The sequence below is a fragment of the Bubalus bubalis genome, chromosome 4 (assembly GCF_019923935.1).
Source record: "Bubalus bubalis isolate 160015118507 breed Murrah chromosome 4, NDDB_SH_1, whole genome shotgun sequence".
Classification (NCBI taxonomy): Eukaryota; Metazoa; Chordata; class Mammalia; order Artiodactyla; family Bovidae; genus Bubalus; species Bubalus bubalis.
In genome coordinates, this window is record NC_059160.1 from 43,900,773 (window position 1) to 43,928,706 (window position 27,934).

Consider the following 27,934-nt stretch of genomic DNA (forward strand, 5'->3'; position numbering starts at 1 on the left):
CTTGAGAGGAGGTGCCAGAACTGGCAATTTATTTGGGGACACAGAGACAAGGGTAGGTTGGAGGCTGGACTGGGATCCGGCTCTGCTCCCGGAGCAGTGCTCTCCCAGCTAAGCCCAGCCACAGAAGTGCTCAGGGCCTGGGCGAGACCCTGGGGACGGGGGTGGCCTGGCTCCACACTGCATGGTCATTTCCTGAGACGAGCAGATAGAATTGCACTGGGTGTGTGGCATCTGCACGGGGCTGGGGTGATGTGTAGGCTGTGTGGGACGTTTTAACTCCGAGCACACGGTTTGCTAACGTGCCGTGTGCCGGTGTGACTGGTATGCCCTGTGGCCTCCGTGTACGCTGCGAGCCGAAGTCAGCGCCAGGTGCCAGGTGCGAGCGGCGGACTGAGCGCCGGGGAGCCGACGCCGTGTGCCCAGTGCGCGCGGGAAAAGGTGTGCGGCGGCGCGCTGGAGGGTGTGAGCGTGCGAGTCCCGCCGGCGCCGCCCCGCCCCGAGGCCGGGCAGGTGTGGGCGGGCCGCCCGGACCCTGCCGAGCTAGGGCCGGGAGAGCCGGAGGGAAACAGGAAGCGGGGGGAGGCGCGCGGCGGCCGGACGGCAGGGAGCCGAGCTTGCGGGCGGACGTGCGGGTGGCTGGCCGTACGGACACTTAGCCCGGACCCGGGCGGCGATGTGGGGAGGTCCGGGCAGCCCGGGCGGTGGCGGGGCCGGGGGCGGGGCCGGGGGCGCCGCCGACCCCGCCCCCCTGCGCCGCAGGAGCCGCCGCCCGAGCGCCGACCCGGGAGTGCGAGGCGGCTCTGGCGTGCGGGGTGAGCCGGGGGTTCGCGGGCCGAGCATCCTCGGGGCGGATGGGGCGCGGGAAGCCGGGGGAAAGCGGAGGGGATACGAGGGGTCCTGCGGAAGACGCCCGGAGCTGGGATCGGTCGGCGCACCCCGCCCCCAGTGCCCGCGCTGACCCTCGCGCGCCTCTGGCCCGCAGACCCCGAGGACGCGGCCATGCCGGGCGGAGCAGAGGCTGGGGAGGCCGAGGAGGAGGCTGGGGCCGGCTCCGGGTCCGAGGCGGAGGAGGACGCGCTGTGGGAGCGGATCGAGGGCGTCCGGCACCGGCTGACGCGCACCCTCAACCCGGCCAAGCTCACGCCGTATCTGCGCCAATGCCGGGTCATCGACGAGCAGGACGAGGAGGAGGTGCTGAGCACCTACCGCTTCCCGTGCCGTGTCAACCGCACCGGTGAGCCGTGGGGGGCGCGGGGTCGGGCCTGAGCGGGCGGGGCCGGCCTTCCCTGGGGCCTTCTTGGGGCCGACCGGCCAAGGGCTCTGATCCCCCGAACCTCGCTCTCCACATCGGTAGGGTGGGATGGTTGCTGTGTCCGCCATCCTGCCTCCTTTAGCGTGTCCGCGTGTCTACACCGCGCCTGGATTTCTCTCCCGCCTCCTCGGCCCACCTTAGAGTAAGGGGTTGGCTGTAGTTGCGGTTCAGGCGGGGCTTGGGACCTCCCGGTCACAGCTGGTGGATTTGGCCTCGTTCCTGTGTCCTTTGCCTCGTTCCTGTGACCTTTGCTTTCATAGGTTCTCCTTGTCCCCCGCTTTCTGTGTGTCACATACTTCTCGGAGAGTTATTTTTCTTTATTTTCCCATCCCAGTTTTTTGAGGGTGCCTTCTCCCGTAGGTTGTGCCTGAACGGAGCTGGTGAAGCAATGCGGGTCTGATGGTGGAATTTCAGGCACTGGTCAACGAGATAGATATTTTGGTTTGCCTTTGAGGATGGAGGGGGCTTTTCTGTGCCGTTGTAAAGGCAGGCGCTGTTTGCTGGCCGTGTATCTGTGTGGAGGGCAGGCAGGGGCTTGGGGAGCTGTTGAAACACAGTTATTACCACTGGTGGTGGAGGGGGAGTGGGTCCTGATTCTCCTGGCTGCAGCAGACAGGCTATCTCCTCTGATGTGTTGAGTCAGGTCCCTGTGTGTGTCACTGGTTCAGAGATCTGGGGAATGTGGGCCTTGGAGTAGTCGGGGTGGGGGGCGGGGAGCAGATGGGAGAAAGCAGCTAGGTACTGGGGGCAGCCCTCACATTGACCCTTGGACACCCACCCCCGATTCTCCAGGGCGCCTGATGGACATCTTGCGCTGCCGGGGGAAGAGGGGCTATGAGGCCTTCCTGGAAGCCCTGGAGTTCTACTACCCCGAGCACTTCACACTGCTCACTGGCCGAGAGCCTGCCCAGCGCTGCTCCATGATCCTCGGTGAGTGGGTCTGCAGTGGGTGCCAGCGCAGATTCCTTACCCCCTCCCTGTGAGGGGGCACTCCCATTGTGGCCATTGAACAGGCAGGGAAACTGAGGCACAGAGACAGCTGAAACTGTCTGCCCAAAACCTCCCCAGCAGGCTGAGTGTGGGGCTGGGTTTGTAACACAGTTAGAGTCTAAATTCAGAGCCCACACACTTAAGGTAGCTATTTGCCCCTGAAGTTGTTCTCAGACACGTATGTGGCCGACATGTACCAGTTTGCAGTTTCTTCTTTAAAAAATTCAAACATGCCATGAGACGAGAATAAACAGCAAAGATCTTTACTTCTTCCTTCAACTCTGCTCTGCTGGTAACAGTTTGGCAATTATACACACATGCACACACATATACAGGGGATCATCTTACATGTCTTGTTCTGTATTTCATTTTTTCTTGGAACAACTGATTTTTGTGATTCATTCCCCCACCACCACCAGTGTGATTCTATTATGCTTGTTTTTAATGACTGCATCTGTTTGTTAGTGATGTGCCATAGTCATTTAACACATCCTCTATTGATGTGTTATTTGCAAATATTACAGTGCTGGGAACATCCTTCTAGGTGCATCTTTGTGCACATGTGTGTCTCAGGAGAAGTTCTGAGAAGTCAGATTTCTTAGAGAATACATAGCTTCCCTGGTGACTCAGTCTGTAAAGAATCTGCCTGCAGTGCAGGAGACCTGGGTTCGATCCCTGTGTTGGGAAGATCCCCTGGAGATGGGAATGGCAACCCACCTTCAGTATTCTTGCCTGGAGAATCCCATGGACAGAGGAACCTGGTGGGCTGCAGTCCATGGGCTCGCCAAGAGTCGGACACGACTGAGTGACTAACACACACACAACATGGGTCCCTCTAGCAGTGTATGAGCACCCTTTTTGTTGTACCCTCATTCATCCTAGGGATCATTTAAAAATAGTTTTTTTTTTGTGGTTAGATATGTGAAAAATAATATGTTGTTGTTTTAAGTTTGCACTTTGTTGAAAGATGTACTCAGCTTACTCAACAGTTTAGTTAGCCTTGGGCAAATGACTTAACATTTCTGTGCCTGGGTTTGTCTCTCTTTGAAATGGGTTTAATAAATAGTACCTACCTTAAGTGTTGTGAAGATTACATAAATTAATATACATATGTAGACCAAAGAGTAAAGTCAAATGTTAGTGGTACTACTATTATTGTTGTTACTATTATTGCTAGTGAGTTGGAGGGGACTCCCAGGTGGCACAGTGGTAAAGAATCCACCTGCCAATGGAGGAGATGCAAGAGACACGGGTTCGATCCCTGGGTTGGGAAGATCCCCTGGAGTAGGAAATGACAACCCACTATAGTATTCTTGCCTGGAAAATTCCATGGACAGAGGAACCTGGTGGACTACAGTCCATGGGGCCACAAAAAGTGGGACACAACTGAGTGACTAAGCACAGCTCAGCCCAAACATAGGAAAATCCTTTCCTCATTGCATCTCTGCATGCATACATGCTCAGTTGTGTCCAACTCTTTGTGACCCCATGGACTGTGTAGCCCACCAGTCTCCTCTGTCCATGGGGATTCTCCAGGCAAGAATACTAGAGTGGGTTGCCATTCCCTTCTCCAGGGGGTCTTCCCAACCCAGGGATCAAACCCAGGTCTCCTGCATTGCAGGTGGATTCTTTACTGTCTGAGCCACCAAGGAAGCCCATGAATACTGGAATGGGTAGCCCATCCATTTTCCAGGGGATCTTCCCTACCCAGGAATTGAATCGGGCTCTCCTGCATTACAGGTGGATTCTTTACCAGCTGACCTACCAGGGAAGCCCTTTCCTATGTTTACCAGTCGTTTTTTTGTTTAGGAATTTGCAATTTGATAGTTTCTGGCCATATTTTTATTTTGCTGTTTGCTATTGATTTGTAGGAGCTCTTTATATAGTGTGACTCTGTGTCATGTGTTGTATTTTCTCCCACTCTGTTACTTGTCTTTTAACTTTGCTTCTTACATCTGTCATCATTCAGAAATCTCTTAGTATTTTTGCCTTGTTTAGGAAGCCTTTCCCTGTCCCCACATTGTAAAAATGGGTTCCCAATATTTCCTTCTAGTGTTTTTCTGGTTTGGGTTGTTCTGTGTGGTCTGCCATCTTGCTGGATTTTATTTGCCTGACCTGACTTTTCTCTGCCCTGTCCTTGGCAGATGAGGAGGGGCCTGAGGGCCTGACCCAGTTCCTGATGACAGAGGTGCGGCGGCTGCGGGAGGCTCGAAAGAGTCAGCTGCAGCGGGAGCAGCAGCTGCAGGCCCGGGGCCGGGTGCTGGAGGAGGAGCGGGCAGGGCTGGAGCAGCGGCTTCGGGAGCAACAGCAGGCTCAGGAGCGCTGCCAGCGGTTGCGGGAGGACTGGGAGGCAGGGAGCCTGGAGCTTCTGAGGCTTAAGGATGAGAACTACATGATCGCCATGCGCCTGGCACAGCTCAGCGAGGAGAAGAACTCAGCCGTGCTGCGCAGCCGGGACTTGCAGCTGGCGGTAGGTCCTGGGGAGGTTGGGGTGGGGTGTGCCGTGGGCAAGGGGCAGCTTTGCAAAAAATGATGGTAATATGGTAGCCGGCTGGTGTCCCAGAGCCACCATCTGCTGGCTACTGGACCATGGGCAAGTCCCTTCACCCTGTGCCTCCGTTTTCTCATCTGTTACATGGGGATATTGATAGTGCTTATTTCATTGAGTTATGACTGTGGTTCTCAACTGGGGTTGATTTTGCTCCCCCTGCCCCTAGCAACTTTTGGCCATATCTGGGAACACTTTTGATCATCACAACCAGGAGTGTGTTACTGGCATATAGTGAGTAGAGGCCGGGGATACTGCTAAACGTCCTTGGAGCCCAGGACAGCTCCACAACCAAGAACTGTCCAGTCCACAAGGTCTGCAAGTGCTGCGGCAGAGAGACCTTGAGGTAGAAGGATTCCTCGGATTTAAGATACAGAATTCAAGACATGTACAGGGCCTGGTGCAGGGTTAGTGCTCAAAACCTGGATTATGGTTAGCCATTGTTATTGATATTATTAAGTATGACTCTATGCTATGTAGGTTACACGCATCACATCATGTAATCTCACAAAGATATCGTGCTCCATGTTCTCGTGTTGAAGTACAGACACAGGTGTAGATTGTAAAGGGACTTGCTTAAGGTCACAAAGCAGCAAGTGGCACAGCCTGGATGTGAACCAGGTCTGCCTGGTGCCCCTGCTGGCTTCTGCCTCATGATGCTGTTCCTCTTGCTCCCATCCAGATGAAATCTCACCCAGTTCTCCCTATAAGCGAACGAGGCCATGCCTCTTACAGGCTGAGCAACTGAGCCTCTCTTTCTTGGTGTCTTATTGGGTCTTCACATGGGGATAAACCTGGGATTTTACTGCTGCAGAGAGTTGTCTCAAGGATTTGACAGTGCCTGCGGCCAAGGCAAGAGATGCAGGGTTTGATCCCTGGGTGGGGAAGATCCCCTGAAGGAGGAAATGACAACCCATTCCAGTATTCTTGCCTGGAGAACCCCATGGACAGAGGAACCTGGTGGGCTACGAGTGAAGTGACTGAGCACACACGTGGCACACAGTAGGCTGTCCTTGGCAGTACTGCACAAGGTTCCATTGGGGGATTTTGATGGTGGGATCTGAAGCCCCCTGACCCCTGAGCCTCAACTGTGGCTGGGGCACCCCAGGGGGTGAGAGGTGGCTGTGGACAATGAGTCACATGTCCATGATGAGCCTGTAAGCATGAGAGTATTGGTGTGCTGGAGCCTGTGACTGTGGGTGCCATTGGGGGTGGGGGTGGACATCTGGGGAAAGGACTGGGGGTTGTTGAGGCCACAGGTTCATGGACCCAGGCTGCCAGGCCCACTTGAGCCTCAGGTTCCTCATCCTTGAAGAGGGAAGTCACGGTGCAGTGACATCATAGCAATATAGCACCTCCTGTGTAGTAGGCATGGTCCTCCAGGCTTGATGTCCATCAACTCCTGTAATTTCCTGGGAACTCCACTGGAATGGGGGTCAGGTAGAGCCCTGTTATTATCCCCATTTATGAATGAAGAAACTGAGGCACAGGCAGGTTGGTTGGAGTACTTTCCCAGGGTTCCAAGATGGAGAATTTCTGACTCTACTCTGGGCACTTCTGGGAGTGGGGTGAGGTGGGGAAGGAGCCTGGTGGGGAGAGCCTGCTCAGAGAGGACAATGTGATGGTCACTGGTCCCTGGGTGTTGGGAGGGGCTGTGGCCAGCACAGTTTGTTTCACCCTTGGGTTACATGTGATTGTAAGTTGGGTCTGCTGAAGTGGTGGATATGTGCATGTGACTGGGTGGGGGGTGCCTTGTGTGTGTGTGTGTGTGTGCGCGCACCTATCTGGAGTCTCCTGGGGTTGGGTAGAGGGATGAAGAAGAGGTGTTGGAGGTTCTCTGTGTGTCAGTATTTCAGCTCTGGGTGCACGTAGTATGTGTGTGCTTAGTCACTCACTTGTGTCAACTCTTTTGTGACCCCATGGACTGTAGCCTGCCAGGCTCCTCTGTCCATGGAATTTTCCAAGCAAGAATACTGGAGTGGGTTGCCATTTCCCTTCTCAAGGGGATCTTCCTGACCCAGGGATCAAACCCGCATCTCCTGAGTCTCCTGCACTGCAGGCGGATTCTTTACCACTGAGCCACTGGGGAAGGTCCAGGATGGCCCTAGGGGTAAAGAAATCTGCCAGTGGGCAGAGAACAGCTGCTTTTTTCCGGTTTAGCTGGTCGACGGTAAGGGATGAAATTCAATTAATAGATAAGCTTTTCTTTAAATGTAGCTACTGTACACTTGCCTTAATTTACTGGAGCTTTTCCACAACCAATTAACAAAGGTTTTGCAGGTGGAGATGAACAGAACAGCTGATTATGCTTTTTCTTGGCAGCTTGGGTTCCCTCCCCCACCCCCGACAGGTGTGTGGTGGCTGTGATTTAACACGGTTTTTTATAAGGTGCAAATTTAATGAGCTGTTATTTCTAAGCAACATAAACTTAAAGGAATGAACGCTATAATTTTGTGCTAAGTGAGTTTGTACACCAGGATTAAATGCATCTGTTACTTCCTGGTGTTTGGTGGAGACTCCCAGGTGCCCTGTCCCCTGAGCTCATCTGGGAAGCCTGCCGGCCTCGGGTCAGGCAGGAGGTCGGGGTGTGTGGCTGTAGTTTGCTGGAGAGGGTGTGACCACATTTGCCCTTGTAACTAGCTGTCTTTCTCCGGCGGCTCACAAAGCGGGTTTTGTGAGGGGAAAGGAATGTGAGAGTCATGAATTTCTTTCTGAGTCCTCTGCGGAGGAGGAGTGGGCTGTTAATTCGTGGAACTGCCTGACCCAGGCTCCAGATCCTTGCGTGTGTGGGGTGGGGGGGTGGAGAATGCTATGCCAGGCTCTGGAGGCTGGGAGGCTGTGAGTCCTTTCCAAGCAAGGCCAGGGCACTCCTAGGGCACCAGAGGTCAGCATGCCTGAGTGTAGCCCCAGAGGTCACTGTGTCTTTTTCCAACAATGACTTCATTTCGTGGCCTGCCACCTGCTGCTCTAGCCACCTCAGATCACACATGAATTTGGAAAATCACTTGGGCTGAGTACACTCATAATCCAGCCAGCTGGTCATACATCTCTGCCATGGCCACCACTCAGCCACCCATACAGCCCTCTTGGCCAGTTTCTGGCTGCCCACACTGAACTGGTAACAGTGGGGGGAGGGTCCTAGGATTTTATTCAAAGCTGTAAAAATAGCCACTGTTACTCCCCCAGCAGTTCTGTAGTTTAAAGGCGTCTGTCCACCTGCTGTCTTGTTTGATGCCTGCAATGACTTTGGGAGGCAGGTGGTGGAGCAGGAGCAGGGGGATTGAACAGGCCCATTTTACTGATGGGGAAACTGTGGCCCAGAGGAGGTAAGTGACTTGCTCAGGATGACAGAGGGTAAAATGGTACAATTGAAACCTGGACCCCAGATTTGGAATTTGTATTGGGAGTGAACCAATAGCATAACCATCCCTCATGGAGGCTCTGGTAGGAATATCTCTAAGGGAGGATCAGACTCATGGCTGTTCTGTGCATATATGTTGAGCGGGGAGGCTTTCTGAGGGGAGACATCCTGGCTCTTGGGCTGGGTGAGACTCTCAAAACTGTCTTCCTCCTTATTCCCCTGGGATATGAGGAGACTGAGGCACAGAGAAGGGACCATGACTTGCCCAGGGCCACACGGAGTTAGAGGCTGAGCTGGGCCCAGCCCCTGGGTCCTCCTGTTCTTGGTGCAGCCCTCCTTCCCGTCCATTATGCTGGTGCTGGGCTCAGTTGCCTGTGCTCCATGTCAGAACTGCGGGACAGACAAGTGTGTTGTGATCTGGCCCATCCACCCACAAGTCCTTGAGGTAGATTCCCCTGGGACAGTGGCTTGGCCTTGTCATATTGATCCAGCCTGTCGCTTCTTTGTAGACATGTCCAGGGAGGATGCCTGCTTGGGCCCCTCTGGGAATAGGGGAGGCACCCCGGACTGCGGGAGCAGGACCTCTGTCTCCCCTCTGGCCTGGCTGGTGCTCCCTCCCTGAGCTGACCCGTGTCCTGGGCCCCAGGTGGATCAGCTCAAGCTCAAGGTGAGCCGGCTGGAGGAAGAGTGCACGCAGCTGCGGAGGGCCAGGGGGCCACTCCCTGGGGCCGAGGAGAAAGAGAAAGAGCCCGACAGTGCGGACCTAGTCTTGGAGCTCCGCGCTGAGAACCAGCGGCTGGTGGCCTCGCTGCAGGAGCTGCAGGAAGGCCTGCAGCAGGTATGGGGGGAGGCCGGGGGGAGGCGAGACCCTCCTGCTCACTTGTCCCCCTGAGGCCTGGAAAATGAGGATTCTAGATCCAGGGATCTGAGATCTGGCTGGTCTCTTAAGCTCTGAATGGAGGTCCTCAGCTCGCCCTGGGTGTTGAGTCTGGGGTCTGGGGCTGGGGGAGAGGGGTACTCAGGAAGCCTCTGAACTCCTTGAAACTGTACATCTGATTTTGTGTGTGAGCGTTTTTCTGGGGAGTGGGCCCCCAGTTTTCCTTGAATTTGTAAAGGAGTCTGACCATGGAAAGGTTGAGACCTCTGAAGTCTGGGTGGCCCCAGGGCTTGCTCAGTGTCCTGTGGCAGGTCAGGGACAGCATGGGCCTGCCACCTGGCCATTACTCCTCACAGGAAGTGGGGGAGGAAGCTAGGACTCTGGTGTATTTTATAGGGTTGGGGGTGCCTAGCTAGGGTGTGGGTCTGGGGACTGGATCTTCGGCCCATGGTCTACCTGCCTGGGCCAGGCTCAGACCCTATGAAAACCCCTTGTCAGGCCAGAGGAAGGGGGTGGAAATAGGCCTTGAAAGTATTACCCATCTTCTGTCCTGGCTAGCTGGTGGGGGGCCAGAGCAAGAGAGAACAGGCCTGGTTCTTGTTGAGGAATAAGATCCTGGTCCAACTTGTCTGAACACGCCCTCATCCATTTACCTCATTTGTACCCCAGATGCTCCCTGGAGGGTGGGCAGAGCTGCTGAGGCCACACCCACTCAGCAGAAGGGGAAGCCAGGGTTCAGAGAGGCCAAGGCTCTCGGCCAAGGGGGCAGAGCTAGTGGGCTGGGGCTGAGGGCTATGTGTGCCCCCTCACCCCACACTCAGGATGGGCCCGGAGCCAGGGCTGAGGCAGCACTGAGCCCTGATACCCGCCCCCGCAGGAGGCAAGCCGGCCAGGGGCCCCTGGCTCCGAGCGCATCCTCCTAGACATCCTGGAGCATGACTGGCGTGAGGCGCAGGACAGCCGGCAGGAGCTGTGCCAGAAGCTGCATGCTGTGCAGGGGGAGCTGCAGTGGGCCGAGGAGCTGCGGGACAAGGTGATGTCCACGTTCCCCATATACCCCCTGCCTTGCCCCCACTTGCCTTTTTGCTCACAGCCTGGGGAAGCTCCTGAGGGGATGGGGGGGATGGGCATCACCCATTTACTTAAGCCAGCTTTCCCCTAGCATCTGCTGTGTGCCAGGTCCCGTGCCAAGAGCTGTGCATTCGTTTGTTCTCAAATATGTGTTGAGGTCCATCTGTGAACAAAACAAAGGTCCTTCTCCTGGGGAGGACAGATTATAGCAGGGGAGACAAACAGGACACCTTATGCATAATCCACAGTCCCTCACTTCATGTCACAGAGGGTGATGAGTGCTGTGGAGGAAGCAGAGTGGGTTAAGGAGGCAGACTGCAGTTGAAATGAGGAGGCCCAGGTGGGTTGGGATGGGTTGTTGTTCCCATTTTACAGATAAGGCAGCTGAGGCCCAGTGAGGAGATGTCAGTTAGCAGCCCAGGCCACCCAGCTGGGGAGGTGGGCATTCATTACTGGGGCTCAGGACTTTCCCTGGACCTGCTGGGCTCCTGCCCATGGTCCCTAGCCCTGAAGTCTGACCAGGGTGTGTCCCATCCTGCTCCACCCTGCCGCACCCACAGTATCTGCAGGAGATGGAGGACCTGCGGCTGAAGCACCGTACGCTGCAGAAGGACTGTGACCTGTACAAGCACCGCATGGCCACCGTCCTGGCCCAGCTGGAGGAGATCGAGAAGGAGCGGGACCAGGTGAGCCCCGCCTGCTGTGTGCCCAGTCCTCATTCCCATCCAGGGGAAGATGGGGAGAGGCAGACAAACAGTATACTCATCAGTTTAGGATGGGGCAAGTAGGCCTGGAGAAACAGACAGGGGACCTGAGCGCTGAGGTATGCCAGCCCTGCCCTCTCAACACACCTGCCTCACTGGGCTCCCTGGACAGGTATGAAAGCTGGTGTGGGCGGCCGTGGCATCTGAATCCCTGTTCTCCCCACATCAAGAGCGAGGCTTTCAAATGTTTGTTGGTGAAGAGATTCTCAAAAGTTCTGGCTCCCAGGCCCTGGGTACCATTCCTTCACCTCCTGAGGGGTGGGCCAAGGCCCCCAGCCCTCCTCATCTGAGCTCCCCGTGCAGCGGGGAGGGCAGCAGGTTTTGTCCTTGTTCGAATCCCTGGAATCCCTGAAGCAGTTGGTGTCTACACGTGAGCGTGGGCCTCGGGGGGCCTGGTGAAAATGCAGATTTTGGGTTTCAACCCCGGACATACTGAGTCAGGTGGTCTGGGGTGGGCCCAGGAATTTGCACTTCACCTGGTTGCTCCTAGCCCCTGAGACTCTCACCCCTGCTCCCTCTGAGACAATGGGTGGTAGGTCCCCGTGGCCACGGACCCAGCTCTTGGGCACCGTGGTCTACATTGTGTGGAAAAGCTCTTTGGGTGCACTGGGCTGGGTTTTGAACCCTGGAGGCTGGGAATAAAGTCCCCCATACACAGTGTGTCCCATAGAAGAGTTTTGAGTTGTTTCTGGGAAATGGCATGAGCCTGGACTCTGCAGCTGTGTCCCTGCTGGCCTGGTGTCCCTGTCTGTAAAATGAAAATAAGGAGACTCTCTTAACTCGAAGAGTTAGTGTGAAGATTAAATGAGCCAATATTTAGCACAGGGCACAAGCGTGCAGGAAGTTCTTAATAAACATTAGCTGCTGGTCCTGTTGCTACCCACTGCCGCACCCCTTGGCCTGATCTGAGAGGTCAGAGGCCAGGACAGCTGAGCCAGCATGTCACCTTCGGCTCCTGGCCCCAGTTCCCTCCTTGCCCACTCTTGCCAGGCCATCCAGAGCCGAGACCGTATTCAGCTGCAGTACTCGCAGAGCCTCATTGAGAAGGACCAGTACCGGAAGCAGGTCCGAGGCCTGGAGGTGGAGCGGGATGACCTGCTGACGGCGCTCACCAGCCTGGAGGGCGCCAAGGCCCTGCTGGAGGTGCAGCTACAGCGGGTCCAGGGGGGGCCCCATCTCAAGGTGAGCAGGGTCAGGAGTCCAAGCTGGAACTCTCAGCCAGAGTGAGACCTGGTGAGAGACCTCAACTGGGGGTGGGGACGTGGGGGACTCATTGGGAGTCCTCACCTGGGCCTGGGAAGATGCAGGCTCTGGGAGGAAACATGTGGGTCCTGGCTGGAGTCATCATCATTCGAGGTCAAGAACATGCCAGTCTTGGAGGGGGCTGTTGGCCAAGGTGGACAAAATGCAGCTCGGATGGGTGGGGGTTGGTGTATCAGGGAACACGACAGGAGTGTAGGGGCCTCTGGGTTTCTGAGGTTATACCTGGGGCACGAAAAACAGCTTGACGCTTGTCTTATCATACACTTGGAGAACCCCAGTTCCCTGAGGGCTGGCAAGCATCTTAGAATGCAAAATGTGTGCCCTGGAAGTTCCTCAAGACTGACTAGTACAGTTGCCTCATTGCACAGGGCCCAGAGAGGGTCAGAGGCTTGCCCAGGATCACATAGCCACCCAGCAGAGGAGCCGAGCCCCCAGATCCCTTATAAATCAGACACTGGCTCTCAGATCTCTGCCAAGATAGGAAAAGAAAGGCTTTTTCTATTGTGTGTGTGTGCTTAGTTGCTCAGTCATATCTGACTCTTGGTGACCCTTTGGACTGTAGCCCACCAGGCTCCTCTTTTCATGGAATTTTTCAAGCAAGAATGCTGGAGTTGGTTGCCATTTTCCTCTTCCAGGGGATCTTCCTGACCCAGCGATTGAACCCACATTTCCTGTGTCTTCTGCATTGCAGGCGAATTCTTTACCCACTGAGCCATCGGGGAGGCCCTTTTCCTATCTTGGGTTTGCTTAAAAGAGGATCAGTCCACCAGGAGTGTAGTACCCGAAGAAACAGAACAAAAGAAGCATAAATCTGTGATTTTTGACTTTTAAATATCCTCAGTGGTTTACTTTGCCCTAGAAGTCCTACAGGGTGGTTCCCTTACTTGCCTACCTCGAGCCTGGTTTTCTCAGTCTCAACTTTTTTTTTTTTTTAATTAAGCTTTTTGTTTTGTATTGGCATATAGCCAATTAATAATATTGTGATGGTTTCAGGTAGACAGCAAAGGGACTCAGCCATACATATGTGTGTATCCGTTCTCCCCCATACTTCCCTCCCCTCCAAGATGCTAGAGGACATTGAGCAGAGTTCCATATACTGTATAGTAGGACATTGTTGGTTATCCATTTAAAATATAGCAGTGTGTACATTGTTGACACCACACTATCCCTTCCCCCTGTCTCAGCTTTTTGATTCCTAGAATGTGTCAGTCCTGCCTCAGGATCTTTGCTCTGACTGTTCCATCTGCCTCCCCAACTTTAACACCTACTTATCCTTGAGTTCTCGGTTCTAACCACACTTTCCCTGGAAAACACTCTGATGGCCCCCTGGCCGGGTGGGGCCTTTGAGTGCCTTCCCCACCCTAGGTACCTTCCTTCCCAGCTCTTTTGGAAGCTGAGCCTTAATTCCTTCATCTGCCTGCTTGTTTATAGTTTGTCTTCTCCACTAGGCTGTGAGCTCCATGAGGGCAGGAATGCAGCTCCCTCCTTCCCCACCTCATCCCTGTTTCCAGCACTCGGGTGTTGAGAAAGTGGTGGTGGCTGGCCCCGGCCCAGCGCTGCTGACTGCTGCCTCTCCCCTTCCTCTCCAGGCCTGCGCCTCTTCCCATTCCCTGTGCTCCAACCTCAGCAGCACCTGGAGCCTCAGCGAGTTCCCATCCCCGCTGGGAGGCCCAGAAGCAGCGGGGGAGGTGCCTGTCGTGGGAGGGCCCGAGCCCCACACCTCGGTAAGACGCCTGCCCTAGCCCAGATGTGGGGGGTACAATGGCCATCATATTACTACTGACACACAGGGGGCTCTCCAGTTTGCTGACCATTCCATTTCCCACGAGAGGAAATTGAGGCCCACGAAAGCCAAGTGCCTTGTTGAAACTCCCAAAGAAGCTGGCTCAGTGCTGGGCCTGGGCTCGGGTGCCAGGAGACCTGGGGAGCCATTCACATCCAAAACTTCGCAGAGCCTGCCCGTCCACTCTGGGCTGTAGTTCCCATCTGTGAAATGAGCACAAACTTGGCACCATGAGCCGTCCACAGCACCATGGACGGGTGCTGTGGGGGTGACCAGGTCCTGCTGTGACTTTGCAGGAGGAGGCCATGGACAATGAGAAGGAGATCAATCGCCTCTCCATCCTGCCCTTTCCGCCCAGCGCTGGCTCCATCCTCCGCCGGCAGCGAGAGGAAGACCCCGCGCCCCCTAAGAGGTAAAGGGAGAGGCCCGGGGTGGGGTGGGGAGGGCTCTACTCTTGCCTTCTAGGTGGAGGAACATGGGCACAGTTACGGTCAGAATATTAGCTTCTTGCCCCGTGACTTTAGGAGTCTAGCCTGCATGTGCTTGGGGGTTGCCAGACTTTGGGGCAGCACGGAGACAGAAGCAGGGGGTGGGGCTGAGTGCCCACTGCGCTCAGTGCTGGCCCCTCTGCCCTCTCTCTGCCCAGGTCCTTCAGCAGCATGTCAGACATCACAGGTAAAGGCCCCGGGACTCCCTGGGGAGGGCTTGTCTGGGAACCCACCTGAGGCCTGTGCTACCTATGCTGCCCTTGGCCTGCGTCCCCTCCCTGAGGCTCTGCTGTCCCCTGAGCAGAGAGGCTCTGCTCAAGAGGCCCTGGGGCAGTTGATTCCCACCTCTCACCCTGACCCCATCCTGGTCCTCTCTCCTGGTCCCAGCTGTGCTCTGTGGAGCTACTCAGTTCCAGCCTGCCCTTCCCCTTCTTCCAGGAAACTGAAGGGTCACCCTCGTCGACTCAGGCCCAGCCCTGAGCCCTTTGAGTCCAGTGTGTTCCCAGGGCCTCCAACCTGCCAAGGTCTCTGGGCCCTGAGCCATCTCTGGGCTCAAGGGGCAACCCCCTTCTCATGGACCCAGCCCTCCCTCACGGCTCTGCTGGCGCCCCTGAACCTCACCCCTCCTCCCCAGGGAGTGTGACGCTCAAGCCCTGGTCCCCGGGCCTCTCCTCGTCCTCGTCCTCCGACAGCGTGTGGCCTTTGGGAAAGCCGGACGGCCTTCTGGCCAGAGGCTGTGGATTGGATCTCTTCAACAGGTACGGCAGTCTCCTGGGGCAGGGTGGAGCTGGGAGGCTGGTTCGGATCCCCGGAGAAGGGTGAGCAGGGGTGAGGTGGGAGGGAGCAGCAGCGAAGCCCTTGCCTCATGCCTCTGTCCAACTGTTGGGTTTTTGCACAGAGGCAGACGTTGAATTCGTATGCTGTCACCATTGTCTGGGAGGCTTGGGCTGGTTATTTCACCTCTCTGGGCCTCAGTTTCCTCATCGGGGTAAAGGGCACAGCAATGTCTTCTGCAGGTGGAATTTGGAGGCTTAGGACTTGTGGCAGCCAAGCACCCCGCTTTGCCAGGCGTGTGGTGGGTGCTTGGTAGGTGGCAACTGTTACTTGTACTGCTTGCCTGTCCCTGCTCGGATCTCCCAGCAGGACTGGGCCTCCCAGCAGACTTTGTGCTGAGGACGGGGTGGGGTGGTGGTAGTTTGTCATTTGTAGCTCCCTCCAGCTGAGCTGGCCCCATGCCATGACTGGAGACACGAACCTTGGCAGCTCCCAGCCTGCTGCAGGCCATGTGCTCTGTCCGTTTTGGTGGATGCATGGCTTTCCTGGTCAGTGATCTCAGGAGGACAGGCGATGGGAGAGGCTGATCCGAGAATGTGGCCTTTGAACGCAGCCAGGAGAGAGCAGGCCAGGAGGGCAGCTGGGTGATAGGAAGAGGAAAGAACAGAGGCTGTCCAAGGACAGGCCTGGCATTTGGTGGTGACTGGCGCGTGAAGGCAGGGAAGGGGGAAGGGGGAAAGGTGAAAGTCGAGGCTAGGGCAGGCTTTGTGAGTCAGGCTGGGGAAGTGTGGTGCTGTGCACCCTGGGAAACCTGGGCGGCAAGGCAGGTGGGTGATGGTGCTTAGCTATTACTAAACGCAAGGCCGGCTCCTGGCTGCTTTACAACATTCCCTCTGTCCTGGGAGGCCGGCTCTATTATGATTACCCCTTTTTTATAGAGGAGGAAACCGAGGCTCAAAGAGGTTAAGCGACTTGCCTGAGGTCACACAGCTGGGATGTGCCAGGACCAAGGTCCAGAGTGGCCTGACCAGATTTGGGTTTTGGGGAGGGCATAGGAAGCACTGAATGTCAGAGCTGGAATGTGGGGATGCTGGTTACAGAGGACAGGTCGCACGAGAAATCAGGGCAGAGCAGCACCAGGAGCCTCCTGCCTCCCGAAAGCAGCTTGGCCAGGCCCCTGCCCCCACTCTCACCCTTCGGCACCGGGCCCAGCGTGACATTGTTTCTCACTGTGCAGGACGTGATTCTGGGGGAAGGGGCGGAGGCGCCTCCCTTCCTGCCTGCCTGGCCCTTCCTCCCTTCCTCTGCTCAGGCCTGCAGCAGGGGTCCTGGCTGCTGTCCAAGGGCCTCCGGGATGCCGCAGAGGGAGCTGGAGGTTCTGACCCATGTGATCATGGGACCACCTCTGATGCCCACACAGTTCCTGGGGAGGAGGGAGATGGGGGAGGAACACAGATTGAGGGGTTGGGGCAGGGTTGGTGGACTAAGAGAGAAGGGGGTGGGCTGATGGGAGTTCAGGGATGTGAGAGCCCTAATGGACTGGGGAGCACTGTTTGCACATGTCCTGGGCGGGAAGCAGGGTTACAGGTCAGAGCACAGGCAGGATCCAAACAGACTTGTGAGCCAGCTGAAATCCTGGCTCTGTCACTTGCTACTGGGGGCCCTTGAGCAACTCATTTAATTTCTCATTACCTCAGTTTTCTGCTCGGTAAAATGGGCTCACAGTAGTATCTGTCCCTTGGGGCCATTGTGGAGGTTCTAATATTCTTACTAGAGTGCTAAATGCAGTGCCTGGCTCATAGTGAGTGGAAAGTTAGCTCTTAGCTATTATTGGTGCTGTTGTGGCTTGCAGTAGCCCTGCAAGCCCCATACACAGATGATAATGAGGCTCAGAGTCAGGAATGTGTCCCATGGCCTCTTGGTGGTGGAGCTGGGGATTCCAGAGTCCCTTCCTCTCATCACAGCTACTTGAGTTGTTTTTGTTTTTAACTTTGATTTGTTTTTGACTGTGCTGGGTATTCATTGCTGCACACAGGCTTTCTCTAGTTGCAGCAAGAGAGGCCTACTCTCCAGTTTTGGTGTGCAGGCTTCTCATTGTGGTGGCACCCCCTTGGAGCTCAAGCTCAGTAATTGTCACGCACAGGCTTAGTTGCCTCCTGGCATGTGGATTCTTCCCAGAACAGGGATCAAATCCATGTCCCCTGCCTTGTCAGGCAGATTCTTAACCACTGTACTACAAGGGAAGTCCCCACGGAAGCTGCTTTAACCTCCACCTGTGTTGAGTGGTCCCTGTGTGTTGGGCGTTGTAGCTCTTCGCTCTCCCTTGCCCCTCTTGGCTCCCAGAATCTTGGGCCAGGGCAGAGGATGGTCAGGCAGGTGGTAAAGAGTGAAAGTGAGATGTTGGGTGGGGAGGACACTGGGAGAGTACTGGGGTGCTGTCTCCTGGGCAGGGCCATACCTGCCCGCTCTTGTCACAAAGACAGGATCTCCGGCATTGGCCGACCTCGCACAGGGAAGGTTTGGGTAGGTCATTGTCTAACTCCACCACCCACCAGCTGTGTAACCCTTGGCAATTGTAACTTCCCCTGGCTTCAGTTTGCCTCTTCTCTTATGTTGGGGGAATAACAGATGGCTTCCGTGGTTGGGAGGATTCAGTGAGGTAATCTGTGTGACATGCTTACATCTCAGCTTCAAAGGTCCCTGACCTATGAACCTAGGGAATCTTCCCACAGTGCCCCAGGGTGTAGGGCAACACTCATCCAAGCCACCTAACTCATGATGCTCAGGGTTGGCAGAGTGAAGGACTTGGCCCATTACCTGTTGTTCCCCTGTGACCTGACTCCTGAGCTGACACTGGGGGATAGGATTGGGAGCCCTCTCCTGGTGGATGGGGACCCCCATCCTTCCCACAGGCAGGACTGGGATCAATCAGATCTTGTTGCAATTGCCAGAAACCTAAGAGTTCCTGAGAGGTTGGAGCAGGCAACCCCTGCCCTCCACCATGTTCCTTTTTCTTCCCCACACACTTGACTGCTGAGGTCTGAGTCTGAGAGACCTGATCTGGATCCTGCCCCTGTGAGCCCCCAGGTAGTAGCCTGGGGCTGTGGAGGCTCAGAGAAGTCACTTGGTCCCTCAGGAAGGTAGGCAAGGGCATCCTGAAGGAGAGGATGCCCAAGCTGGGTCTCTGAGCCTGAAAAGGTGGAATGGCTGAGGAATTGCCCTGATGCTGGATTTGCAGGGAGGAGGCGTGGCATGCAACCAGGGGTAGGGAGTGAGCAGATGGACCTGGAGGGCCTGAATGCAGTCTTCTCCCTGGGCCCTCACCTAGAGAAGCCAACAGTGGTCATCTGTCTATGGGTTTGAAATTGGGTTGGAGAAAGCTGGACCACAGAGAGATGACTTGTCCTGAATCACACCTGGTGATAGTGAATGTCTAGTTTTTATCGGGCACTGTTCCAGCAACATCCAGTGTTTAAACTTACTGAGTTGTACAACGAGATAGATAGACACAAATGAGACTGCTGAGAACCAGAGGCAAGCAGCCAGGCCTCCTGGCCCCAGAGTTCCTGCTGGTGCCCTCCACACCACTTTTCTCAAACTCTTCTGATGGTATCCTGCCTCAGGAGAAACCCAGTTCAAGTGCCTGGAACAAAAGGGTCATGGAAAGATAGTTGGATTTACTTGAAGGGAGGCAGGCTTATATTTTCTCTTTCATTCCATTCAAAAACAGTGCTGGTCATGACCCAGTGAATTTCATAACCCATTTAGTTGGAAAGCCCTGGAGCCCTCTGGTTTCCCCCTCTACCTGCATTATCTCTGTATTTGTCTAAGCCTCACACTCACGGTGGGAAATGAGTGTCATCATTGTCCTTGCTTTATGGATGTGGGGATAGAATCAAGTGGCCAGCTTGCTTCCAAAGGCTAGAGCACAGTTAGTGCTGGGGTTGGAGCTGATAGCTCCATCAGCTATCCAGCCTATCCAGCTATCCCGCTATCCAGCTATCCAGATATCCAGCTATTCAGCTATTCAGCCATCCAGCCATTGGGCAGCATAGCCAGGCCCAGCCTCAGGCCTCCCATCTCTGTCCAGGCCTTTCTGTGCCCAGTCGATATGGCCAGGACAGTCCTGGGGCTGAAGGAGCCTGTAAAGGCAGCCCAGATGTCCCCAGCACCCGTGTCTATTCCCAGCCCCCATGTCTATCCCTAGCCTCTGGGTCTCGGTCCTCTATTTTGATTGAGGGGGCAGGAGGCAGGCTGGACTCCCAAGGGCCAGGGTCTTCCCCTGCATGGGTACTGATTAGGTTAAGGTCTTTGCAGCCTTGCCCACCCTGGGCAGGCAGCAGGGGGCAGTGTGGCTGTGTGGCTGAAGCTGCCAGGGTAGATGAGGAGGTGAGTAAATGCCCAAGCTTTTCCTGGGCTCCCTCTCTATTTGGGGCACACCCACAGAGGCTGACCTCTTCCCTTCCCCAGAACCATGGAGGAGGGGTCATGGGGAGACTTGTGGTCAGTTCTCTCTGAGTCTGGCCACAGGGCTTCATCACTTCTCATCCAGGGATAGGCAGAGTCCTCGTATTATAGGGATTTGGTGACTCTGTCCTGACAGTGGTACCCACTGACCACCAGAGGAAGGTTAGATACCTTCATTCCTTGCCCTCCATAGGCTGGCTCCAGCTTGCCTTTCCTGGAGCTGTTTCCCAGGATGTTAAATTAGTTAATTAGGGCAAGGAGTTTAGCATGGTGTCTAGCACATGGGAAGCACCCGGTAAGTGTTTGATGCTACTGTTATTATTGTTATTAAATTCTTCTGCATTGTATCCTATTGTCCACACTTCTGCCTATACCAGCTGTTTGGTCTGGAACCATAGGATTCTGTCTGTTCCAGAAGTGCTTCTATTCTTCACCCTCATGTAGCCTAGCTGCTGCTTCCTCTGGGAAGCCCCTCCCCTTTATGCTCCTACTGCCAGCAGTAACCATCCCTGATCTGTTATGATTTAAGGGTGACCTCCTGCCCTAGACTATGAGCATAACAAGCTTTTGTTAGTCATCTGCCAGATGTGCCAGACACTTGTGATTGGTGGTAGGGATCCAGAGCCAAACATGATAGAGGGCTGATTCTCAAGGCATTTTATTGAGGGAGAAAACCAAGGGGAAAATAGAAAAACGGGGTGCTCCAGCAAGAAGCTCCACCTCACTATGTGCAGGGGTTTGAGGGGTTTGGGAAGGAGAGGTTGCTTTTGACCTGAGCTATGAAGGATAAGCAGAATTTGCCAGGCAAAAAAGAAGGGAAAGAGCCTTCCAGCAGGTGCAGTGGCCTGGGGTGGCAGTCCTGGCATCGTTGGGGCATCACTATAGTTCTCCAAGAATATTGAACTGAATCAACATACTGACTAAACGCTAATTCAATCTCCTTTCTCTCTGCTCAGGTCTCTGGCCATCCGAGTGTCTGGCTGGAATCCCCCGGGGGGACCTGAGCCCCAGGACAAGGGCCCAGATAGCCTGTCATTCCTCGGGGACAGCTGGTCTGGGGCTGTTGTGCGGAGGGTGCTCTCTGGACCAGGGTCGGCCAGGGTAGAACCAAGAGAGGTGAGGCCTCGCCCTTCTGAGCTGGGGCAGAATCGGTACATTAGCTGGGGCTGGGCGCCCTCTGATTGGTGGATCTAGATCATTGGGTGGAGTTTCTGGAGATTGGTCGAAGCAGAGGTGGGCTCATCGACTAGCCCCACCTCAGCCAGCATTAAGTGAAATCTGATTGGGCAAGGGCTGAGAGGTGGGGCAGACTGATAGCACCTGGACAGATCCCTACCCTTACACGTGGAAAAGACCAGACTGAGCCACGCTGGGTGGGGAGGCCGGTTGCAGGGAGCAGGGTCTGACTGGGCATGCACCCTGTGAGGTGAGAGCATCAGAATTTTGAGACATGGTCACCCCCACACGCGGTGTTCTTCAGCCCCAGGGCTGTCCTGGGAAGCTAGCTCAGTTCCCTTCCTGTCTGGGTTTTCTCCCAGCCAAGGGCAGAGGCCACTGGTTTGGAGGGGGCAGGCCTGGAAGGCGAGGCCCAGCAGAGAACCTTGCCCCGGAAACAGACGTCCACACTCCCACTGATGGACTTCAAGGGTAAAGCTGGCCCGGGGCGGGCAGGCACTGAGGACTCAGGAGTCCTGGAAGGTCAGAACTGAGGGCCCACGAGAACGCTCCTCCAGTCCATGGTGTGGGTGGGACAGCCATGGCCTGGGAGGGGGATGCCTCGCCTCCTGACTCCTGTCAGTGCTCTTCCCTCTGCACCGCTGCCTCCTTGCTAGTTGTCTCTTCTTATGCTCTTCCTCTGTCTTGTCCTCAGTAAGCAACTTACAGTGAAAGGAGGACTGGATAGGAGTCCAGGAACCTGGGTTTGGGTCCTGGTTCTGTTCCCAGTGGGCTTGGTGGCTTGGGGCCTATCCCCTCCCTCCCTGGGCCTTGGACTCTCATTTTAAGAAGGGGAAGGTGTGACCTCTCTGAGGCTAATGCTTGACTTTCTCCTTCCCTTGTCCTTAATGCTACCCCCTGCCTTGTCCACACTCAGCCTGCCAGTCCTTCCACGAGGCCCTGGACGCCTGGGTGAGGGAGCCAGGAGCTGAGCCCTTCTACATTCGAGCCAACCTCACCCTGCCTGAGCGGGCTGACCCCCACGCCCTGTGTGTGAGAGCTCAGGAGATACTGAGGCTGGTGGACCCGGCATATAAGCGACGGCAGGAGTGGTTCTGCACGCGGGTCGACCCCCTCACTCTGCGAGACCTGGACCGGGGCACCGTGCCCAATTATCAGAGGTGACAGCCCGAGGCCCTGGGAGCCAGGACTGGGATGGGGGACTCTCTCTCTCTCCTCCCGCAGTCTCTCGCCATCCTCTGGGACAGGATTGGGGGAGGGGGCTGGAGGAGAGAAGGTGAGGAACTCCCTACCTCCCTACAAACTCATGACATGACCTCCCTTCTTCTCCCACCCCCTCCCGCCAGAGCCCAGCAGCTCCTGGAAGTTCAGGAGAAATGCCTGCCATCCAGCCGACACCGGAGCCCCCGCAGTAATGTAAGCTGGGCTGCGGAGGACAGGGTGAGGGCTTGGGGAGGGGATGCCAAGTCGGGGGCGCCAAAAGGGAGAGGGCAAGCTCCATTCTCTGGAAGCTGGGGGAGGAGACTCCACCCATTTGGTTGCTCATCTTCTTGGTGAGCATTTTGGTTGCGTCTTCACCCAGACTTGGTTGATCCTATCCCCAGCGTGTCCATCAAAGAGAATAGCAACAGGGCTCCAGTCCAGGTAGTTGAGAGGGGGAAGTGAGGCAGTGTGCCTAGTGCTCAGGAGCATGGGTGGCATGCGGTGGGCACTTAACGATAGTCGCACTCCCTTCTCTGATCCCTGGACCATGCGCCTGGGCAGAGCAAGGCTCGGAGAGGTTAAATATTTCAAGAGACCATGGTACTAGAGAGAAGGTGGAGAACCTGGGCTTTAGAGCCAGGCCTCCGGAGTTTGCATCCCAGCTCTGCTCCTTCTTTGCTGTGTGACCTTGGATGACCACCTGACCCTCTCTTGAGGCTCTGCTTCATCATCTGTGAAATGGGGAACCCATGCCTGCCTCATGGGTTCATGCATATGGGATCTGGTTAGCATTTGTCCCATTGTCACGTTATTTCACACCTGTCAACTACTGATATCCATGGGGTCACAAAGAATCAGACATGACTGAGCAACTGAACAACAACAACCATGATTGTTACAATTAGCGGTGTCAATTTTGGTTTTTCTATACTCTTCCTACACTGCTGATTAATTGGAAGAGACCCCAGAGTTTGTCTCTTACATCTTCTTAGGTCCTTCTGGGCCTCGATCTCTGATCTGTAATGTGCGGGCAGACCTAAGGCTCCTCTAGCTCTAACTAGCTCTAGCAGCCTTACTTCCCTGGATTCCTAGTGATGGTCACCCTCCTCTGTCTCAGGGGCTGTACTGGGCCAGGTAGGGGCAGGGGACAGCCAGATAGAGAGGGGGTTCTTGTGCTGACCTGTGAGACTAGACAGTAGGGCCCTTTCTCCCTGAGGATGGGACGGAGCTGAGCTCTCAGGTGCCCCTCTTTTTCTACTCCCTCACCAGCTAAAGAAGCGTGCCCTGGACCAGCTGCGACTGGTGAAGCCCAAGCATGTGGGGAGTCCTCCTGGGGACTCCCCAGAGCAGCTGCTGCTGGAGCCCTGCTCAGGTGCGTGCCCAGGTGCGAGGGTGCAGCCACTGCCTACGGGCTCCAGGAATGTGCCCATCTGGGTGTCCTTTGGCCTTGGTGTTCCCTTTGGCCTTGAAGGGCTTGTGGGAGGGTTCCAGTCGGGGGCAGGGTGCAGGCCAGGGACCTGGTGGGAGATGGGCCACCAGGATGGAGGGAGCTGGTCTGTGTCCAGGTGTGACCAGGGGTGAGGCACGGAGAAGCATGGGCCTGTTTTTGTCTGGCACAGCATGCACAGCTGTGCCTTTTGCCTGTGTATGGTGGCAGGTGCCATGATGACCCCAGAGAGAGTTCCTGGAGGAAGGAGGATGAAGGGTTAGGGGGGGCCCAGAGAAATGAATAGCAATTCTGAGGGTAAGGCTGGTTAGGAAAGGTTTCCTGGAAGGGAGATTGTCTGAACTGGGCCTTTCAAGGATGAAGAAGACTTCATGCCAGGCAAAAGGCAAAGACTCAGAGGCATGGCTATGTGTCGTATGCTTGGAGGACACAGAGTACAGCAGGCGCATAACTCTTGTCATGCATTGTGCCAGAGGGGAGGGGGGAGGGAAGCAGGGGAGGGGCAAGGTAGGAGGGGTCCCTGCCCACCTGGGAGCTTGGGAAGGCTTGACCTGGGCTCTGACAGAAGAGTTAACTGGGCCACCAGGGCATGCAGAGTTCCTGTGATTACAGCTGCTGATCTGTGAGGTCGGAATAGAGCTTGTAGTGAGGGGATCTGTGGCTTGCTGCCTCCCCAGCTCCGGCAGGGCTGGGTCACCCACGTGGAGGATGTGGCCTTCTTCCTGAGAGTTGTGGGAAGTCACTGGTGCATTGAACACAGGGGAGTTACAGGATCTGACTTCAGCGTTGAAGCCTGCCTCAGCTGCCGAGAGGAGAATGGCCTGTAGGGGGCACGGGTGAGGCCTGGGATGGGGAGGAGGACAGTCCCAGTGAAGTCCAGCAGCGGGTGTTAGGAAGGGAAAGAAGATAGGGGCCTTGACAGGAGGCACTGGGGTCCTGAGTATTGAGGGGGCTGGCCATCCCAGCAGCGAGGACCTGGGGCCCTGGCTGCACCCTCATCTCCTCTACATCCTGTCCCCTCCCGTGCCCAGAGCCAGAGCGGAGCCTCAAACCCTACAGCCTGGTGCGGCCCCTGCTGGTGTCTGCTCTGCGGCCCGTGGTGCTTTTGCCTGAGTGCCTGGCGCCCCGGCTCATCCGCAACCTCCTAGACCTGCCCAGCTCCCGGCTGGACTTCCAAGTGTGCCCAGCGGGTGAGCCTGTGCACTTGAAGATGGGAGGGCCAGGTGGCACCGTGGGGCAGTCAGGCCCACTGGCCCTTCGTTTGTGCCTTTCTCTGCTTTGCAGAAAGCCTCTCTGGAGAGGAACAGTGCACACTGTCAGCGCCCGGAGCCCCCAAGGCCCGGCCTGCCGCCCCCAGTCTGGGCAGCAGGATCCGTGCCATCCAGGAGTCTGTCGGGAAGGTGGGTGCTTGGGGTGGGGCATGGGGGTGGTGCCCTCTGGGCCCAGGAGCAGAGGGTGACCCTGGGCAAGCCCCTTCCTTCCATGGGTGTCTTTGCACCTGTGAAATGGGTGGCCTGGGGCACTCTGCCTCAAGTGGCTCACCCTGCAGAATTTGGCTGATACATCTGATCTGTTCATCTTTGTCTCAGACTTGCCGCTCCCCTGGAAGCCACCTGGGGCTGCCAAGGGTGGGGTCAGCGCCCTCTGCAGATCGGGGTCTAGGGAAAGTGACTTATTTCCCTGGGTCTTGGGCTTTCCCTTCCAGTTCTTTCCTTATTGCCAAGGTGGATGGGGAAGCTGGACCCTGTAGGGGGCTGTTTTAAGGGGGCCCAGTCAGGGGGCAGGGAGGCTAGGGTCTCTGGCCTGGGAGTAAAATGTAGCCTTGACCACCCCTACCCCGAGAAGAAGCACTGCCTGTTGGAGCTGGGTGCTCGGGGCGTGCGGGAGCTGGTCCAGAACGAGATCTACCCCATCGTCATCCACGTGGAGGTGACCGAGAAGAATGTCCGGGAAGTCAGGTGAGTTGGGCCGGGAGGAGGGGTAGGGACCCTGTGCTTCCTCCTGTTTGGATGCCTTGCTCTCTCTCTCTCTCCATCTCTTCGTTTGCCTTCTGTCTGTCTCTCTGATTGCCTCTGTCCATCCTCCCTCTCTAACTCTCCATGTCTTAGTCCATTCCTTTCTGTCTCACTGTCTGTCTTCATCCCCTGCTCTGACCATGGCCTGCTGTCTCTCTCGGCAGGGGTCTGCTGGGCCGGCCGGGCTGGCGGGACTCTGAGCTGTTGCGGCAGTGCCGGGGCTCAGAGCATGTGCTCTGGGGGCTGCCCTGCTCCTGGGTGCAGGTGCCCGCCCACGAGTGGAGCCACTCGGAGGAGCTGGCCAAGGTGGTGCGGGGACGCATCCTGCAGGAGCAGGCCCGCCTTGTGTGGGTGGAGCGTGGCAGTACCAGAGGCGGCGGCAGCAGCAGCAGCAGCGAGGCCTGAGGGCCCCCCTGGAATGCCTGCGCCTTCCTCACACACTCCAGAAGCCACCACCAGGAACCCTGGTCTGCAGTGGAGCCGGGTCCTCCCCATCCTGAGCCTTCCTCAACCCTGGGACTCGACGTGGGGCCCTCGGCTCTGGGCTCTGGGCTCTCTCACCCATAGAAGCCCCTGGCCAGAGCTCCCTCCCACCCCTGGACTTGCCGCTCTGGGCCTTCCCCTGGCCCTGTGTCTCCACGGACCCTTCTCGTGGGTCTCACACACACCTCTGTGTCCTGTCCCTCATGGCGCTCCTCAGAGCATCTGCGTTCTCAGTCCTGTGCGTTGGTTTGCACACTCAAGATCCCACAGGGTGGACTCGAGTCTGCCCCTCCCCTTGGCTCACGAGGTCTCCTGGCTCCACAGCCTCTTATTATTTTTTTTTTTTGGCCTCACTGCATGTGGCATGCAGGATCTTTGTTCCCTGACCAGGGACTGAACCTGTGCCCTGTGCAGTGGAAGCACAGAGTCTTCATCGCTGGACCACTGGGGAAGTCCTCCACAGCCTCTTCTGTTCACAGGAGCCCCCGAGCCTGTCGTGTGGGACACCCACCCATGCAGCTGGCATTTCTTGTGTTTACCTCCATGGGGGCATTGTGGTTTCCCCAGTCCACTGTCACTTGTGCCCCTTGTGTCTTCCAGTCACATGTGTGTCTGTGGTTCTCCCCTGTGTAAATGTCATGCCCCCCACCCCCATGACCCTTAGGACACTAACCCGCGTGTGTTCCTGGTGAGCACACCCAAGGACCATGTTCTCACAGCACCTGCGCCCTTCCCTGCCCTGCCTCTCAGAGGGATGGGTGGGGAGGGGGCCAGCCACTCCGTTACCAGAATGTACAGCTTGTGGATTTTTAATGGGCCTTTTTTTTTCCCCTCAGAAGCTGCACATTATGGAACATTAAACAGTTTGTCATAGAAGCTGGTGGCCTTTTGCTTGCTTGCCTCCCTGGCCTGGGCCCCCTTCCCCTCGTCCCACTTGTTGCCACCCCCAGCTCAGGTTGATGCCACCTTTCAGGTTCCTGCTCGCTCATGGGGAGGATCAGATTTCTCTCCTGACTCATCCTGGAGCTGCCTGCCATCTGTGCTGGCATCACCTTACCTGCCCCCAAATGACCGGAGGAGGGCCCCACAGATGGGCCACCTCTGTACCCAGCCCTGCCTGTGTCTGATCATCAAAGAGATGTCTCCTGGAGCGGGGATACCTAGCCAGCACAGTGTGGTCTTAGGCTAAGGTCCTCGGCCACTGAATCCAGAAGACTAAGAGCAAACCCTCAGTGTACTACCAAGCCCGTGAGACTGCTTCACTGGAGAGGATGAGCACTTCCAGTGGGAGATATCTAGGCAGGCTTACTGGAGGAGGTGCTGCTTGAGCTTGGGGTGTGGGATTCCTTTCTTCAGGAAGCACTTAAGGGACTCGCATGCCTATGTTGTTCCTGGTCCTCCTAGGACTCTCCTCAGTCACAGTGATGAACTTGGGCAGGCTCCAGGGAGTTGTGGGGAGTGGATAGACTAGGAGGAGGGAACCTCAAGAGCAACGGCTCAGTGGCAGGAAATGGATTGAGATTGGCCACTGGGGAGTGGTAGGAAATGAAGCTGAGAGGTCCAAGTCCAGGGGTTGGGGGCTGCTTACATTTGAAGTCTAGCTCAGATATCATTTCCACAAAGCCTCCTGATTTTCCCAGGCCTTGGAAATTCTGGGCCATGCCATACTCTGCTTTGTGGCCAGATGGTGGGTCTCTATGGGTGGCTATTGGCTCCCTGGCCATGGAGACTGGGTTATGATCACTGGGGTAAGCAAACCACCCCCTTCTTGGCCCAGTGCTTGGTCTATGGACATACGAGCCTGGGTGGAGTTGCAGGCTCCCAGTGGCTGGTCCCATGTTAGGTGCCCTTTCCATGGGGGTGGAGAAGCCAACCAACCCCAAGTCTTATTTTATCCCTATCTTAGAAATGA

General features: G+C 56.2%; 1 protein-coding gene across 7 annotated transcripts; it reads left to right on the plus strand.

Annotated features, from left to right (window-relative positions):
- Positions 1-221: 221 nt before the first annotated feature.
- Positions 222-26,898, plus strand: CARD10 (caspase recruitment domain family member 10). Of its 7 annotated transcripts, none has more exons than XM_044941349.1 (21): positions 222-438; positions 983-1,234; positions 2,105-2,242; positions 4,447-4,772; positions 8,858-9,049; positions 9,966-10,121; positions 10,720-10,845; positions 11,914-12,105; positions 13,776-13,910; positions 14,266-14,381; positions 14,616-14,644; positions 15,092-15,215; positions 20,655-20,814; positions 21,237-21,396; positions 21,791-22,034; positions 22,221-22,290; positions 23,347-23,449; positions 24,556-24,714; positions 24,809-24,924; positions 25,367-25,482; positions 25,704-26,898. In XM_044941349.1, the coding sequence occupies exons 1-21, from the start codon at positions 324-326 to the stop codon at positions 25,942-25,944; spliced, it is 3,270 nt and encodes a 1,089-aa protein (XP_044797284.1). In that variant the 5' UTR covers positions 222-323; the 3' UTR covers positions 25,945-26,898. The 7 variants fall into 7 exon arrangements, 6 of the variants coding, with proteins under 6 accessions (XP_044797284.1, XP_044797285.1, XP_025139280.1 ...); XM_025283495.2 differs by lacking the exon at positions 222-438 and adding an exon at positions 581-812; XM_025283497.2 differs by lacking the exon at positions 222-438 and adding an exon at positions 581-812 and having other exon boundaries at positions 21,237-21,345.
- The last annotated feature ends 1,036 nt before the right edge of the window (positions 26,899-27,934 follow it).